Consider the following 18,777-nt stretch of genomic DNA (forward strand, 5'->3'; position numbering starts at 1 on the left):
ATGTGTACGAGGCTTTAGAATGGCCCAGTCACAGTCCAGACCTGAATCCAATAGGGAATCTGTGGCAAGACTTGAAAATTGCTGTTCACAGACGCTCTCCCTCCAATCTGACAGAGCTTGAGCTATTTTGCAAAGAAGAATGGGCAAAAATGTCCCTCTCTATATGTACAAAGCTGGTAGAGACTAGGGTGCCCACGTGTCCCGGATTGCCCAGGATTGTCCCACAATTGGCATGTTTGTCCTGGGTCCCTGGCACCTTCATTCCGGGACAATACAGTGTCCCAGAATGAAATAGAGGACACAGCAAGTGCAGCCACCCTACTAACTACATTTCCGGAACTGGTTGCCAGGGCCGGCCCCGCCTGGTGTCTAGCAACCAGTGATGTCACAGACTCTCAGACAGTGAGGCAGGGAGCGAGGCCCGCGCCTAGTGCTGCCCAACTCTCTTCACCCACCCCCAGCGGCATTTAGCAGTGACTGGTGTGATCTTCTTCACTCTCCAGACAGTGTCAGCCCACCCGCCAGCTGTGTCCGTCCGCCCGCCCACTGTGAGCTCGGAATGGAAGTGCCCGACTGCTGCTACTGCTCAAGTTGCAGGCGGTGGGTCTGGCGATGGCAGCGAGAAAGCAGAAGTGGCGGAGGCTGTCAGGCTGACCCAAGAGGAGCACGCAGTATCCAGACTCCAGTCCCGGGAACTCCTCCTCCCCCCCTTTTCCCCCCGCACTTCACCACAAAGACCGAGGACATGTGCTGCAGGAAGTGACACCTACAAGGAGCTGCAGTACCGGGCCGGGGCAGGGAGAGGACAAGCAGGATTGGAATAGGGCGGTCATGAGGTGGGTGGTGTGCTCTGCTCCTCCTAACATTGACATGGCATGGATCAATGGCCATCACTCTTCAGGGCTCTCTGCAGGGGGCACTCTAGAGGTACTATCTTAGTGCCTCCAGAGTGCCCCTTTACTTCCTCCAGAGTGCCCCCTTACATCCTCCAGAGTGCCCCTTAGTACAGTAGTACTAAGGGTGCACTCTGGAGGAGGATGTAAGGGGACACTCTGAAGGTTTTAAAAACGCACTCTGGAGGAGAATGTAAGGGGCACTCCAGAGGATGTGAGGAGACACTAAGGGGGCACTCTGGAGGATATAAGGAGGCTCTTTCTAAGTTAGTACAGCCAGAGTGCCCCCTTACATCCCCCCTTACATCCTCCAGGGTGCCCCACCTCCAGAGTGCCCCTTTACTTCCTCCAGAGTGCCCCATTAATCCTTCGGAGTGTCCCTTAGTACACTGGAGGCACTAAAGGTGCACTCTGGAGGAGGATGTAAGGGGGGAACAGACCTCCTGTACTCCCTGCTGTAGTCCCTCTGAAAAGTGATCCACCAAGGTGGTATAGCAGTGCCTGACAGACTATTAGGAGGTGGTACTGCACTCCTCTCCCTGCACTAACTACCCCCCGCAACACACTCCACACTCCTCTCCTGTACATACTACCCACCACCATATACTCCACACTTCTCTCCTGTACATACCACCCACCACCGTACACTCCACACTTCTCTCCTGTACATACTACTCACCACCGTACACTCCACACTCCTCTCCTGTACATACTACTCACCACCGTACACTCCACACTCCTCTCCTGTACATACTATCCACCACCGTACACTCCACACTTCTCTCCTCTACATACTACCCACCACCGTACACTCCACACTTCTCTCTTGTACATACTACCCACCACCGTACACTCCACACTCCTCTCCTGTACATACTACCCACCACCGTACACTCCACACTTCTCTCCTGTACATACTACCCACCACCGTACACTCCACACTTCTCTCCTCTACATACTACCCACCACCGTACACTCCACACTTCTCTCTTGTACATACTACCCACCACCGTACACTCCACACTTCTCTCCTCTACATACTACCCACCACCGTACACTCCACACTTCTCTCCTCTACATACTACCCACCACCGTACACTCCACACTTCTCTCTTGTACATACTACCCACCACCGTACACTCCACACTCCTCTCCTGTACATACTACCCATCACCGTACACTCCACACTTCTCTCCTGTACATACTACCCACCACCGTACACTCCACACTTCTCTCCTGTACATACTACCTCCCACCGTACACTCCACACTTCTCTCCTCTACATACTACCCACCACCGTACACTCCACACTTCTCTCCTGTACATACCACCCACCACCGTACACTCCACACTTCTCTCTTGTACATACTACCCACCACCGTACACTCCACACTTCTCTCCTGTACATACTACCCACTACCATTCACTCCGCACTCCTCTCCTGTACATACTACCCACCACCGTACACTCCACACTTCTCTCCTGTACATACTACCCACCACCGTACACTCCACACTTCTCTCCTGTACATACTACCTACCACCGTACACTCCACACTTCTCTCCTGTACATACTACCCACCTCCATACACTCCACACTTCTCTCCTGTACATACTACTCACCACCGTACACTCCACACTTCTCTCCTGCACATACTACCCACCACCGTACACTCCACACTCCTCTCCTGTACATACTACCCACCACCATACACTCCACACTTCTCTCCTGTACATACTACCCACCACCATACACTCCACACTTCTCTCCTGTACATACTACCCACCACCGTACACTCCACACTCCTCTCCTGTACATACTACCCACCACCGTACACTCCTCACTTCTCTCCTGTACATACTACCCACCACCGTACACTCCACACTTCTCTCCTGTACATACTACCCACCACCATACACTCCACACTCCTCTCCTGTACATACTACCCACCACCGTACACTCCACACTTCTCTCCTGTACATACTACCCACCACCATACACTCCACACTCCTCTCCTGTACATACTACCCACCACTGTACACTCCTCACTTCTCTCCTGTACATACTACCCACCACCGTACACTCCACACTTCTCTCCTGTACATACTACTCACCACCGTACACTCCACACTCCTCTCCTGTACATACTACCCACCACCGTACACTCCACACTTCTCTCCTGTACATACTACCCACCACCATACACTCCACACTTCTCTCCTGTACATACTACCCACCACCGTACACTCCACACTTCTCTCCTGTACATACTACCCACCACCATACACTCCACACTCCTCTCCTGTACATACTACCCACCACCGTACACTCCACACTTCTCTTCTGTACATACTACCCACCACCGTACACTCCACACTTCTCTCCTGTACATACTACCCACCACCGTACACTCCACACTTCTCTCCTGTACATACTACCCACCACCATACACTCCTCTCCTGTACATACTACCCACCACTTTACACTTTGCACTGCACATTCCCTATTTAATATTACCACATTCTGCACTATATAATTCATCTCATACTCTATTTGACGACACCCCCTTTAAGCCACGCCCAATATTTAGCGCAATTTAAGACATGCCCACTTTTCGCAGCAGCGCACTTAGCGCGCCACATTGTTGTTCTTCTTGATGCCTAGGGCCCACTTTTGATTTTGCACACGCGTCCACTGATTTCATGATACGCCCCTGGCCCAAAAATTGGCAAAAAAAAGGTATCAAAAATCATATATTTCTTTTGGTGGGGTGTCCCTGAATGGCAGTTTGGAAATGTGGACACCCTAGTAGAGACATCCCCAAAAAGACTTGCAGCTTTAATTGTAGTGAAAGGAGGTTCTACAAATTGACTCAGGGGGGCGCTATACAAATTTACTCCACACTTTTCACATATTTATTTGCAAAAAAATTTGGAAAACCATTTACCACTTTCCTTTTACTTCACAATTCCATGAGCGGGCGCAATTTTGATGCGTGACATGTTGGGTATCAATGTACTCGGCATAACATTATCATTCACAATATAAAAAAAAATTGGGCCAACTTTACTGTTGTCTTTTACTTAAAAAAAGTGTATTTTTTAAAAAAAAAGTGCGCTTGTAAGACCGCTGCGCAAATGCGGTGTGAAAAAAAAGTATTGCAACGACCGCCATTTCATTCTCTAGGGTGTTAGAAAAAAAATGTATAATGTTTGGGGGTTCTAAGTAATTTTCTAGCAAAAAAAACCAAACTGTTTTTAACAACAAAATCTCGGTCCTTAAGTGGTTAAACTTATTTCCTTTAGTCAGTTCCCGCCTTTTTTATAATAAAACACGCCTCCAAAGGCGTGGCCGCGACGCCGAGGTAGCCTAGTGGGCGTGCCACACGTGGCTGCCCCCTGCTGCTGACCGATTGGCTGTCGTCAACCAATGGGCGAACCTTGACCGGGGCCGCTGTTGCTAGCCCTGTTCGTCGCGGCCCGCCGGAAGTGACGTGTGGCCGGAAGACGGCACGTTTCCTGTTTTCATCACCGTTCTACACCGAGCACCGGGGTTCACGTGACGTAAGTTGTCCGGGGAGGGATGTGGGGGGGCGCTGTGACGGCTGCAGGCCCGGTGTGTGCGGTACCGTGGCGGGGGAGGGGCTTTGTGTTCCTATGGGGAGAGGAGCCAGACGGTCCTCCGTCCTACCGGAGACTCCGCCGAGGTCTGTCCGGGATCAGGACTGTGCATGAGCGGGAGGGGCGCTGCTGGGGCCTGGAAACCAGAATGATCATATACAGTCCAACCTACCGATCTGATTGTATGATTTTCTGAGAGTACACCATGCAATGTGATTGAGAGTACACCATGCAATCTGATTGTACGCTCAGCTGAGAGTACACCATGCAATCTGATTGAAAGTACTCTATGCAATCTGATTGTACGATCTTGCCGAGAGTACTCCATGCAATCAGATTGTACGATCTGCTGAATGTATCTGTTACAATGCAGTTATTGCTGAGCACAGAGTCTGCTTGGTGCCTTCCATACACATTACAATCTGGTTGTATCCTCCACCTTGTCAGACCTTTACGGTTTGGGGAAAAAAAAGTTCATATATAGAGATGGACTAAACCGATCTCAGTAAAACGTTATCGTCCTATCAGAGGCCGACCCTCTAGATATTCCAGCTCTCAGAATACGAGTTCCCCCGTGTGGAGGTGATTGGAGGAGTCGGTTGATTTTTCTCTCGGGGGCCCTCAGGAGCCGTGTATACCGAGCTGTGTATACTGATTGTACAATGTGCGTAGTGCTGCCCATACACAGATCAATCCAGGGACGTGACGGAAGGTTTTGAACATGATCAGTTCTGTGTCATCACTACATCCGTCTCCTTGCCGCAGGACGGTGCAAAAAATCCTCCCAGCGATGAACGTCTCTTACTGGAGTTCTGCGTATGAACGGCGCTCCACAGATCACCTCCGATCTGTCCAATGAGGGCCCAGCTCACAGACGGTATCGGAGGGGGGGGAGATCTACTAACACTGAGCAGTACAAAATCTGGTGCCGCTCCTCGTAGACCCCGATCCGCTTCCAGGTTTTGTCTTTTTTGTCAGAGCTTTAATCGAACAAGCTGACGTTAGAAGCTGATTGGTATGTATTGTTTACATAATATTTCTTTAATAAACTTCTTTAATGTTAAAAAAAAAGAAGCTGATTGGTTACCATGCGGAGCCGCACCAGATTTTACACTTCTCCAGTTTTAGTGAATCGGTGTACAGAGACCGTCTGAGTGGCTCTGTGTACAAAACCGATTCCAGAGGGGTCAGGATGCTGTGTAAAATCTACAAATTCCATGAGCCCGTATTTTATAGACAATAGAAAACATCAAATGTTTTTAAACTGAGAAAACGGACCATTTTAAGAAAGAAAAAAACGACCTATTTTTAGCGCTAAAACACCTGAAAACTGCCTCAGTGTCGCTAGAAGAGGGGATGCTGCACACCGTGCTAAACACGGCCGACCCAACCTTTTTTGAGATGCGTTGCTGCCATCAATTTGTTTGTTTACAAATTGATGGCAACACATCTCCAAAACAGTTGGGTCGGCCGTGTTTAGCACGGTGTGCAGCATCCCCTCTTCTAGCGACACTGAGGCAGTTTTCAGGTGTTTTAGCGCTAAAAATAGCGCCTGAAAACCGCCACACATAGCCCCCCCCCTGGTGTGAAAGCTCGAGTACTTTCACAATGGGTGCGCTTGCGGGACGTTCCAAAAAATCCCGCAAGCAGTGTCTTAGGGGCGCTGCACACAGCGCTCCTAAACCGCCCCCTGCCCATTGGAATGCATGTGCAGCGCGCTTCTGAAGCACCTGAAAAAAGCGCGTCTGAAGCACCGCAACGTGGGCAGTTTTAACCCTTCGGCGACTAGCGGGGGTTAAAAGCGCACCAATAGCAGGCAGAAAGTGCAGCTAAAACGAGCAGCGCTTTACCGCTAAAGCAGCGCAGCCCCAGTGTGAGAGTAGCCTTACTGCTGGTTCATACAGGGGTGACACGACTTGCAGGCCGACTCACAGAGGCGACCTGCACACGACTTCAGCGGCGGCTTGCAAAACGACTTCTGTATAGAAGTCAATGCAAGTTGCCTGAAGTCGCCCCAAAAGTAGTACAGGAACCTTTTTCTAAGTCGGAGCGACTTGAGTCGTTCCTATTAGAACGGTTCCGTAGTACAGAACTCAACTTGTCAGGTGGCTGAGTCGCCCCTGTGTGAACCAGGGATAACTGTCTGGGAACTGAGGAGACCTATTGATGAAGTTTTGGGAGCGGAACGTTGTCCCATTCCTGCCTGATATTGGATCCTAACTGCTCAACAGGTCCGAAGTCTTCTTTGTTGTATGTTTTCATTTCAAAATGAAATATTTTCAGTTGGTGAAAGGTCTGGACTGCAGGCAGGCCAGTTAAGCTCCCCCAGGACTCTTCTACTAGGAAGCCATGCTGGTGTCATAGATGCAGTGTAGGATTGTTCTGCGGAAATATGCAAGGCCTTCTAAGACGTCTTTCTGGATGGGAACATATGCTTCTCTAAAACCTGGAGATATCTTTCAGCGTTGATGGTGCCTTTCCAGATGTACAAGCTTGCCCATTCCATACAGAGATACGGGCTTTAGAACTTGAGCGCTGATAACAAACCAGACGATCCCTCTCCTCTTTAGCCCGGAGGACACGGCACTCACGATTGCCAAAAAAGAAAGTTACATTTTGATTTGTCTGACCACAGAACAGTTTTCCACTTTGCAACAGACCATTTTAAATGAGCTTTGGCTAAGAGAAGTCTGGATCATGTTCAGATATGGCTCCTTCTTCACATGATGGCGCTTCACCTTGTATCTTTGGATAGTGATCTGTGTTCACAGTCGGTGATGTTGGGAAGTATTCCCTGAGCCCATGGAGTGATGTCCATCAGAGTCATGTCTGTTTATAACACCGAGCCACCTGAGGGCCCAAAAATCACCACATCCAACATTGTGTTTCAGCCTTGTCCTTTGTGCACAGAGATTTCTCCAGATTCTCAGGATCCTTTGATGATATTTTGTACTGTAGATGATGATACATTTTAAAGTCTTCACAATTTTAGGTTGAGGAACATTATTCTGAAATTGTTCAACCATTTGTTGGATGCAGCTGTTCACAGATTGGTGACCCTCTGCCCATCTTTCCCTCTGAGACACCCTGACTCTCTAAGATGCTCTTTTTATAACCAATCTTGTTACTGACCCATTACCATTTAATCTAATTAGCTGCAAAATATTCTTCCAGCTCTTTCTTGTTAACACCCCATAGGCTGGCCATACATTATACAGGTCTCCCATGTTCCTATAGATCAGGGGTCTCCAAACTTTTTAGCCACATTGTAGATTTTTACAAATATTTGCGGGCCGAAAAAATGTGTTCATTATAAATAAATTAAAAAAAAAAATTAATCTCATCAGAGACACCTCTGTGTCCCCATCAGAGTCTTTGCACACCTCTGTGTCCCCATGAACCGTGTCCTGTACATGTGTACATCTTCAGCACTTGCCTCAGTACTAGAGCTGGCTTTAGCTCTCCTGCATCTTCTGTTTCCTGCCCGCTGCCAGACATGCAGAAGGACCTTTAATAGAAACAGCGGGCGGGTAGCCGGGGGGGGGGGGGGTGCCGCGTCAATGACGTCACTGGCTACTAGGACATCGGCAGTCCCAGCAGCCAATCCTAACTCACAGCATCGCAGCATGGGCGGGAGCGGCTTTGTCTGCTGGACCTGCCAGCTGGGGGCCGAACAAAAGACACAAGCGGGCCGGATGTGGGTTTGGAGACCCCCTGCTATAGATATATAGCACATTATGCACACACCACTGTCATAATACAAGCAAATATATTGAAATGGTAAGAAAAGAAGGTGAGAAGCAGTGTAGTTAGCCGTGTCTCTTTTCATCTATCTAAGCACCTACCCTGTTTCCCCGAAAATAAGACCTAGCGTGATTGTCAGTGATGGCTGCAATATAAGCCCTACCCCCCAAATAAGCCATAGTTAAAGTCCTTGTAGGTCTTATTTTCAGGGTAGGGCTTATTTGGGGGGTAGGGCTTATATTGCAGCCATCACTGACAATCACGCTAGGTCTTATTTTCGGGGAAACAGGGTAGCATGGTCTCCACCTAAATACTCCCATAAATACTCGAGCATATATTTCAGCATTCTATAAACACATGCCCCTTGATGCTCTCGTCCCCCCAGGCGTTACTTTGATTGACAGCCAGGCAGCTACTTCTCCATCTGACCGCTCATCCCACTCATTCTGGCAGTTGGCCCCGCCTCCCTCTGCTCCCATTGGCTGGCAGCAGCCCAGGAGGAAGGCGTCCCCAGAAACGACATGGGGATGGCTGCGATTGGAGACAGCGGATTCACGCCATGACCCCACGAGTCGGTGGTGTGTCCCGTGTGTGTGCGCACTAAGCGAGCAGAGAGGGGGAGGGGAGGCTGGTCAATATTCGCTCCATAAGATGCACAGACATCCCCCCCCCCCCCCCCTTTTTTTTGGGGGGGAGTCTTATGAAGCGAAAAATATGGTAATATAAGGGTCGCACCTAAACACTCTCCATTTGTAAGTAATCAGGGAGACCCTTGCACTACATGGTTGTAGTTGAAGGTAAATCTAAAGGAAATTGAATAAATTGTATAATGTATGGCCAGCTTTTTGTTGCCCTGCCCCAACTTTTTTTTTTTTGAGGCGTGTTGCTGCCCCTTATTTCTTTTTCTTAAAATGGTCTATTTTCTCTGTTTAAACATTTGATATGTATAAAAGAAAGTGTGCAATATTCAACTTGTCACTTTATATTCTATTGGGTTAGCGCTGATATTTGATTTGATACGTTTTCTATTGTGAATAAAATAAAATAAGGGTTTTTATGTAGATGTTACACAGCGTTGCAACTTGTTTTGGAATTGGGGTTGTAGGTGATCTCTGTGATGGCCAAAAACAACAATCACAAGGTAAATATTCCAGTGTTTACATTGGAGAGCCCGCCCCTTCCTGTCACAGCGGAGGAAGGAGGAACCAATGAATGAATGAATCATTAGTTCAGGGCACAAGCAGCACAATGATTCGTCCTCTCTGTATATGACCTGCCATTTATTGTAACCCCCTCAGTGCCAGGATTTGGCGTCCTTTCCAAAAAAAATGGGGCAAAAATTGAGATTACCTTAAAGTATCCACTTAAAAAAAAAAAAAAAGGGTCATTTTCGGTGTTTGTGTGTTTATATTATCCTGCCTTTTAGATTGTAAGTTGTAATGAGAGGCCCTCTGATTCCTCCTGTATTGTAACTGTACTGTCTATCCTCATTCTGCAAAGCACACAGATTTCTTTTGGTGGTATTTGATCACCACTGAGGTTTTTATTTTTTGCTAAATGTATGTTTTGCTCCATAGGGTTCAATATTGAGTTGGCCCATCCTTTGCAGCTATAACAGCTTCAACTCTTCTGAGAAGGCTGTCCACAAGGTTTAGGAGTGTGTCTATGGGAATGTTTGACTATTCTTCCAGAAGGGCATTTGTGAGGTCAGGCACTGATGTTGGATGAGAAGGCCTGGCTCGCAGTCTCCGCTCGAATTCACCCCAAAAGTGTTCTGTTGGGTTGGGGTCAGGACTCTGTGCAGGGCAGTCAAGTTCCTCCACCCCAAACTCTCTCATCTATGTCTTTATGAACCTTGCTTTGTGCACTGATCCAAGTCATTTGATGGAGGGGGGATTATCGTGTGGGGATGTTTTTCAGGGGTTGGGCTTGGCCCCTTAGTTCCAGTGCAGGGAACTCTTAAGACGTCGGCATACCAAGACATTTTGGTCCATTTCATGTTCCCAACTTTGTGGGAACAGTTTGGGGATGACCCCTTCCTGTTCCAACATGACTGAACACCAGTGCACAAAGCAAGGTCCATAAAGACATGGATGAGCAAGTTTGGGGTGGAGCAACTTGACTGGCCTGCACAGAGTCCTGACCTCAACCTGATAGAACACCTTTGGGGCAAATTAGAACGGAGACTGCGAGCCAGGCCTTCTCCTCAAACATCAGTGCCTGATCTCACAAAGGCGTTTCTGGAAGAATGGTCAAACATTCCCATAGACACTCCTAAACCTTGTGGACGGCCTTCCCAGAAGAGTTGAAGCTGTTATATCTGCAAAGGGTGGGCCAACTCAATATTGAACTCTACAGACTAAGACTGGGATGCCATTAAAGTTCATGAGCGTGTCAGGGCAGGCGTCCCAATACTTTTGGTAATATAGTGTACATGAAGTTAAATGGAATATCAGAAATATCAGCATGTTTCTTACTTGGTATGGCAGCAAACTGTACATATCTATCTGCATATTGGTTAGCTTTATTTTAGTGAAAATAGATTTATTACTCACCGACGGTCGGAAGGGGGCGGCAGGAGGGGCGTCCATACTGGGCTGTTTCCCTCCTGGGACGTTTTTCCTCCGGCAACGGGCAAGGTGATCATATTGAACTTTATGTGCTAAGACTGGGATGCCAATAAAGTCCATGTGCGTGTAAAGACAGGTGTCACAATACTTTTGGTAACATAGTGTATATCTGAAAATTGATCAATCCTGATGTACTGACGGGCTATCTTATTTCTTGATGCCCTAAAATGCCAGGACAGTACAAATATCCCCCTAAATGACCCATTTTGAAAAGTAGACAGTCCAAGGTATTTAGTAAGAGGCATGAAAAAGTTTTTTGAAGTCATTTTGTTGTCACAATTTTTTGTAAAATAAAGAAATTAATTGAAACTTTTTATTTATTTTCCCTCCCTTTTTTAAATTTTGTTTTACTTGCTGTCACCAATGCAGTACAGTGTCATGGTGTGGCGGTGATCAGGGATACTAACTAGTGACTGTGTGTGTGTCTATATATAGATAGGGATTATAAAAAGATAGATAGAGAGATTATATATATATATTAATATACTTTTTGTTTTTTTACATCCTGTCATAGTGACACTACTTCGCTGGGGGATTGATCAGGGATTTATTTTATTTTTTGGATGATCACTGTTATAAGCAATAGTTTTAGCTGTCATGAATGACTTCCATTCATGACAGCTAGTGATCTGTGATTGGCTACAGCTAATCACATGGTACAGAGTGCTATGATTGGCCCAGGTACCATGTAATAACTGTGGGCCAATCACAGCATCACAATATGGGGGCACTTGTGCGTGCTCGCTCCTGAACCCTGCAGCTGCGTCCATTGACACAGACAGTGCAGCTCTGCCCTGTCCCCCGCTTTCTCGTCACTGGCTTGATAACACAGAGAGCCCCCCCCCCCGGCCCCATACTAATGATCGGGACCCGGAACTCCCAATTCCGGGTCACCTGATCACTGTGGTAGCCTCTGATTGGCTACCAACTGTGATCAGTCTCTGTGAAGCCCGTCCCTGTGTTTTTCTCTTTCTGTGAATGGAGAGGAAAGATACAATATATCTTTCTTTTTGTTTTCGGAAAGGGGTGTGTGTGTGTGTGTGTGTGTGTGTGTGTGTGTGTGTGTGTGTGTGTGTGTGTCTAATCTCAGCTTGTTCAATTAAGCTTTGACAATTAGGCCTCATTCTCACGAGGCGGATCCTCTGCCTCGGAGTCCGCCGGCTCAGTGGGAGATCTCTCCGTTGATCTCCGCTGAGCCGGCGGATGACAGGTCCCTCTCTGCTCACTGAGCGGGGAGGGGCTTGTTGAGCGCCGCTGGTTTCTATGGAGAGATCAGACGAAAACGGACAGCATGTCCGTTTTCATCAGATCTCATCCAAACCGCCAGCGACGGATCTGAACGTAGAGGCATCCGTCCGCTTTTAGCGGATCGGACCGGGTCGGATGTCAGCGGACATGTCTCCACTGACATCCATCGCTCCATAGCCTTACATGGAGCACCCGTTCAGGTCCACCGTCAAAACTGCCAGGTGGACCTGAACGGTCCGATCGTGTGAAAGGGGCCTAAAACCTGGAAGCCTGGTTTCTATTAGGGCTGGGGAAAAAAATCGATTTAAATCTTGAATCTAGTTGAGAGGTCAAATCGATTTAAAATTTGAGCAAATTGATTTTTTTTTTTTTCACCGCGCCGGTCCTGAGGTGCTGCGGGCATGAGTTTTTAGGCGAGGCCGCGGTTTCGGCTGGAGGCCGCGGACTAGGCCGAAGCCGCGGCCTCGCCTAAAAGCTCATGCCCGCAGCGCCTCAGGACCAGCGCAGTTTCCAAAGAAAAAAAAACTTGATTCGAATCGTGAATCGAGGTGTGTTTTTTGTTTTTTTTTTTTTTTTTTTTTTTTTTTTTAAGAAAATCTCCCAGCCCTAGTTTCTATGCATAAGTGAGCCTAATTTTGCACTCTCCAGCTTTAGTAAATTTACCTTTTTTGTGTCAGTATGTTTTTAGAAAAAAACAAAATGTGCACTATTGATTCTGGGCTGTACTACGGGTACAAACAACAACTAACCCCCACACATGTGGTATCGCTGCGATCATCAGGAGCAGGAGAATTTATTTTGTTGTTCCTTGTTGGTAGGTTATGGCAGTAACAATAAATATACAGCTAAATTAAAAAAAAAGTTTTTTTTTTTTTTTTTTTTTTACCATTTTAGGTCGGTCTTCCTTTAATAATTAAATGAATCGGGAGATATCCGTTACCCTTTACCACCAAAAGAAATATTTTTTTTCCTGGAAAAAAAAAACGTGGTATAATCCACCTGGATGCACAAAGTAGTTGTGATGATATGTACGGTTTTACTAACACATGTCAAAGTTGTGCTTAGGCGGCGTTTAGATTTATTTTATCCTTAGGCGTGAAGGGGTTAATATTTACATACAGCTGTCATGTTTCCGTTGTAGTCCAGGTGACAAACCATCCGTTGTTAGAAAACTGTCACCCAACCACCTGGAATGATGTGCATGTGTTTTTTTTTTTTTTTTTTTTTTTAACAATACATTTAGTTTCTTTTTAAAACTGCCACTGACTGCAACCTAATGTGGTCTCTTTTTTTCCTTTTGTAGACTGGCGGCAAAGATGGCGACTCCTGTGAGCGCACAGTGCTCCAGTAAAACATGGGAGCTGAGTCTGTACGAGCTGCACCGTACCCCACAGGTACCACAATGTGTGCGTAACAATATATCCTCAGATTCTTTGCTTTTTCTCTGACCAGGGTCTATGTCAACCCCCCCCCCCCCAAAGATTTTATTGAATTGTATACGTGTGCGTTAATATAAATGTATATTCAAACACGTATATGGTATGGGCAATTGTTAGGATAACATCTATGTTAACATATAAGCAGTCGGAGTTTAATGAGGTGTGTAAATGGTCCCATGCTGCAAGTATTTGAATTATTGCTGGCGATATCTGTGAGCTTGTAAAATGCTGGGCAGAGCAGGTTCTATTAATGGTTTGTCGGGGAACCTGCAGTCGTCCAAAGCCAGGGTGTAGTGGCTTGGTCATAACGTCCCCATTGGCCAGGTGTCACTGCCAGGCCCTCAGGGTGCCATCCTGGCCTGTAGCCCTTGTGTTTTCCTGGATATCCCTAATTGCAGCAGGGATTTTTTCAGCTTCCCTAGACTGATGGTCTGACTAGTGAGAGAATGGGCACGGGCAGGGGGCATAAAGAATAGCAAGGGGAGAGGAAGGATCATGAGAAAGTGTGTGTGTGGGGGGCAGAAAAGGAAGGACACTTAGCAGGTCTGATCCCCCTTGGGTTTCCTCACCTTTATGGATGGGAGCCATGGGAGCCAGCCTCTGAGCACTTATTATTTTCTCTCTGTCCCCCTAGGAAGCCATCATGGACGGTACGGAGATAGCCGTGTCCCCACGCAGCCTTCACAGTGAGCTCATGTGTCCTATCTGCCTGGACATGTTAAAGAACACAATGACCACCAAAGAGTGCCTCCACCGCTTCTGCTCAGATTGCATCGTGGACTGCCCTACGCAGCGGGTCAGTGTCTTCACAACCACACTCGGCTTGCAATCGAGCTCCTCCATGACCTTGGATATTTTGTACCTTTTGTGATTAAAGTGACGGTTTGATCAAAATGGCTTTGGCTGTCTGTATGTTGGAAACAGCAGAACAAATCCATGTGATACCTGTGTTAGTGGCATGACCACGTGTCTCTTTCTTTCAGGAACAAGGGAATGCCCCACATGCAGAAAGAAGCTTGTCTCGAAACGCTCCCTTCGCCCAGACCCCAACTTTGACGCTTTAATTTCCAAGATCTACCCAAGCAGAGACGAGTATGAGGCCCACCAGGATCGAGTCCTGGCAAAGCTGAGTCGGATGCATAATCCACATGCCCTAAGCAGCAGCATTGAAGAGGGGCTTAAAATGCAAGCAATGAACAGGTACATGATGGAAGGAGCACTTTAAGGGGGGGGGGGTATTTTTATTCTTCCAAGACTTTGTCCTGCTGTCAAATAACTTTCTGAACATTAAAGTGGTTATAAAACTAGAAGGTTTTTTTTTTACCTTTTAAAGCAGAGTTCCGCCGATTTTAAAAAATTTTTTTTTTAACAAATACTGCAGCTGCTGCCGCAATACAGAGAAAGAAAATCCATCACATTTCCGCTGTCAGAACGGAGCTCTGCCTTGTTTACATAGGTAGAGCTCTGCCCTGTGTGTCTTCCTGACTTATCACAGCAGAAGTGTGTGTGTATATAGATATATATATATAGATAGATGGATAGATAGATATAGATATATATAGATATAGATATAGATATAGATATAGATATAGATATAGATAGATATATAGATATATATATAGATAGATATATAGATAGATATGTATGATCCTGCACAGGACGACCGCCCTGTAGTAGTAAATCTGCTATAGGACGGTCATTGAGTGGTTACCATTTGCACAATGTATCCTAAACATAATAATTCATATATATTGTATCTTGGTTCATCTTAACCCCCATCTCCTCCTCCTTTAACTTTTATCTACTTCCTTCCTTTGTCAAGGGCACAGAGGGTCAGAAAACACCCACACGAGTCAGACAACACTACTTTCAGTGGTGGAGAGGATAACTGCGACAGTCGCTCTCACGTTAGTAATCCATCGGTACATAGGCAACCAGGAGGCCGGGCCAAGCCGCAAGAGGTCCCGAGCTTCTGAGGATTCTGGGCAGAACCAGATCTGTCACATGAAGGTGGAGTACGAAGTCCAGACCTACAGGGAACGGGAGAGCTGGTAGTGAAATAGAACTGGTGTTCAGAGCTCACCCATTGCTGGTGGAGAAGGACGAGTACAGTCAAACCAGGTGAGCGCTCTCAAAAGCTGTTACTGTTTTTCCTACATTATTCTGACATTACCCAGTATAGATCTGTACAAGCTGGTCATTCTCTGCAGGTTTGTAAGACGACAGCAATGCCACAGTTGATCATCTCTCCAAGTATCTGGCTCTTCGGATTGCTCTGGAGGAACAGGCTCAGCAGCAGGGAGGAACAGAGGGCGTGTCACTGGGGGAAGTCAGTGAGAAGCAATACACAATTTATATCTGCGCGGGGGCTGCTGGTGGACAATACACGGTAAGAATATGCTTTTGGCAGTTGAGAAATGCTTAGTGACATTAACCACTTGCCCTCCTTAATGACCAGGCCATTTTTTGCGATACAGCACTGCTTTGTTTAATCGCTTTTGGACAGCCCACCGTACATATACTGCAGCAGGACGGGGCCCGGCTGCGCTAAATCACGTGGTGTACATGATTTTGTGCACATGGTGTGGGGGGCGCACTGCCGAAGCGCTGCTCCCGCTGTGATTGGACACAACGGGTTCGGCACCCACGACCCACCGATCGTTCTGTGGAGAGACGGAGAAGCGGTCTGCCTACGGAAACAAGGCAAACCGCTGCTCTGTCAGGAGCAAAAGAGAGATCTTGTGTTTCAGCTAAGCTGAATCGCAATCTCTTTTTTTCCTCCAGTGTATCCGTCCCCCACACAGTAAGAAAACACCCAGGGAACACACTTAACCCTTTGCTCGCCCCTGGTGTTAACCCCTTCCCAGCCAATGTCATTAGAGTGGCAGTGCATTTTCTTAGCGCTGGTCCCCAAAAATGTTGGGAAGACTGAGCCCTGTCCTGTCAGCGGGGAAGTAATGGATTTTCTTTCCCCATCAAGCAGGGAATAAAATCCATACTTTCCTCAGTAAAAAGCAACACGCACAGTACATCAAAACACTGGCTAGGCACACAGTTAACCTGTGATCGCCCTAGATGTTTAACCCCCTTCCAGCCATTGTCATTAGTACCGGGACAATGAATATTTTTAGCACTGATCACTGTATTAGTGTCACTGGTTCCCACAAAGTGTCAGTCAGTGTCCGAATATCCGGCGCAATATCACAGTCCTGCTAGAAGTCCGCTGATCGCTGCAGTACTAGTAAAAAAAATAATAATATAATAATTCCAGTATATATCCCATAGTTTGTAGACACTATAACTTTTGCGCAACCAATCAATATACGCTTATTGGGATTTTTTTTTTTAGCAGAATACATATTGGTCTAAATTTTTTTTTTTTTTTTAACTTTTTTATTTATTGAATGTTTTATAGCAGAAAGAAAACCCTTTTATTTTTTTAAATTGTCAGTCTTTTTTTGGTATTATAGCGCAAAAAATAAAAAGCACAGAGGCTGACCAAATACCTACAAAAGAAAGCTCTATTTGTGCGAAAAAAAGGAACATCAATTTTATTTATGTACATTGTTGCATGACCGCGCAATTGTCCAGTTAAAGTAACAAAGTGCTGTATCGCAAAAATTGGCGATATGAAGGGGGTGTAAATCTCCCAAGGGCAAGTGGTTAAACTAAAGTTTAAATGGACATCATTGCAGGACACATACTTTATTTAATGAACTCATTTGGTGTTTATTTCTTCCTCAGACTTTGAATGGATCGTTAACCCTGGAGCTTGTTAATGAGAAGTACTGGAAGTGAGCAAGGCCTCTGGAGTTGTATTATGCTCCCACAAAGGAACAAAAATAAGGGGGGTGACCCCCATCAAGGTGTGAGAAGATAGACTGGAAACTTAGAGACGGTTCTCCTCACACACAGTCCTACGTAGAAAGATTCTACAGCCAAACTTTTGTGGGAGAGGCACCCAGAAGGGACCTATGGGGGAAAATGGCGCCACCCTAGGAGACAGTTGGCCAGCCTCCCATCATTGTGTGGATTACTGTTGTTGGCCAGAAGGAAGTGGTGTCCTCATCACTCTGCATAGTCCAGGAGCACAATTAGGCAGAAATTAAGCCATTCATCGGACCCCTGCCACAGGCTTCAAGTGCTACTCCATAAATCGTGTTTATTGGGGGTAAAGTCCCATGAAGACAAGTTTTTTTTTTGCCTCCTGCAAACTTCTTTCACCCCGCAGCTCATCGGTTCTTAGTGGGATTATAATAATTTATATACCGTTCACTATATTGCGCTGGTATTTTTCCTAAGCTTGTAACAGTCTTTTTTACTAGAACAATTTAATTTTAGGTTTTTATTTGCCTTTTCATGCCGAGGTGCAAAAAGAAAAAACGTAACAGCAGCAATATATCTTTCTGTACTCAGTCTAAATATTGTGTTTCTCTATTTTTCCTACGCAGGAATGAAAGTCTTTTCTTAGTAGGAATCAGGGGATTTTTTTTGGTGTAAGCTGTGCAGGTTACAATGCTTTTGAGTAAATACATATTTTGTTTGACATGAACTGTTATGTAGATCTGTGTTCAGTGTCCAGAAGGATAAGATAATCTTTTGAGCTCCCTCCTGCAGGGTGGATCAGCTTAATTCCCTTTTTTGCAATTGAAGGACTACATGTTCCAGCATGCTATGCTAACAGCTGGAGGACACGGTTTGTTTTATAGTCTTGGTCAAGGATGGTGTAGAATAAGGTGCCCCCTCTTTATGTGGAGAGGCTCAAGGATCGAATGGATTAATTTCACAAAAATCTAGTAGTGGTTAGTCAAATTAACTGGACTTGTTCTGTAATGTTCCAGAACAGGGGTCTTCAGCCATTCCAAACAGAGGGCCAGTTTACTGTCCTTCAGACTCTAGGGGGTCCAAACTGTGTCACTGGGAGTAGAAGTTGTCCTAGCATCAGTTAAACAATGCAATCAATTTCTCCCCCCAAGGAAGGAGTAGTGCCACATCGTTGGTGTCAAGGGGAAGAATAGTGCCCCATCGTTGGTGTCAAGGGGAAGAATAGTGCCCCATCGTTGGTGTCAAGGGGAAGAATAGTCGCCCATCGTTGGTGTCAAGGGGAAGAATAGTGCCCCATCGTTGGTGTCAAAGGGAAGAATAGTGCCCCATCATTGGTGTCAAGGGGAAGAATATTGCCCCCATCGTTGGTGTCAAGGGG

General features: G+C 46.4%; 1 protein-coding gene across 1 annotated transcript; it reads left to right on the forward strand.

The window, feature by feature from the left end:
• Window positions 1–4,462: 4,462 nt before the first annotated feature.
• RING1 (ring finger protein 1) lies at window positions 4,463–17,957 on the forward strand. Its single transcript, XM_073598199.1, is given in 12 exon segments — window positions 4,463–4,599; window positions 13,439–13,529; window positions 14,209–14,352; window positions 14,354–14,376; window positions 14,565–14,774; window positions 15,397–15,502; window positions 15,504–15,558; window positions 15,561–15,620; window positions 15,623–15,699; window positions 15,757–15,770; window positions 15,801–15,963; window positions 17,319–17,957. Coding segments are annotated over 12 exon segments (1,095 nt in total). The 5' UTR covers window positions 4,463–4,549; the 3' UTR covers window positions 17,421–17,957.
• The last annotated feature ends 820 nt before the right edge of the window (window positions 17,958–18,777 follow it).

The sequence above is a fragment of the Aquarana catesbeiana genome, linkage group LG09 (assembly GCF_042186555.1).
Source record: "Aquarana catesbeiana isolate 2022-GZ linkage group LG09, ASM4218655v1, whole genome shotgun sequence".
In the NCBI taxonomy this organism is placed as follows: domain Eukaryota; kingdom Metazoa; phylum Chordata; class Amphibia; order Anura; family Ranidae; genus Aquarana; species Aquarana catesbeiana.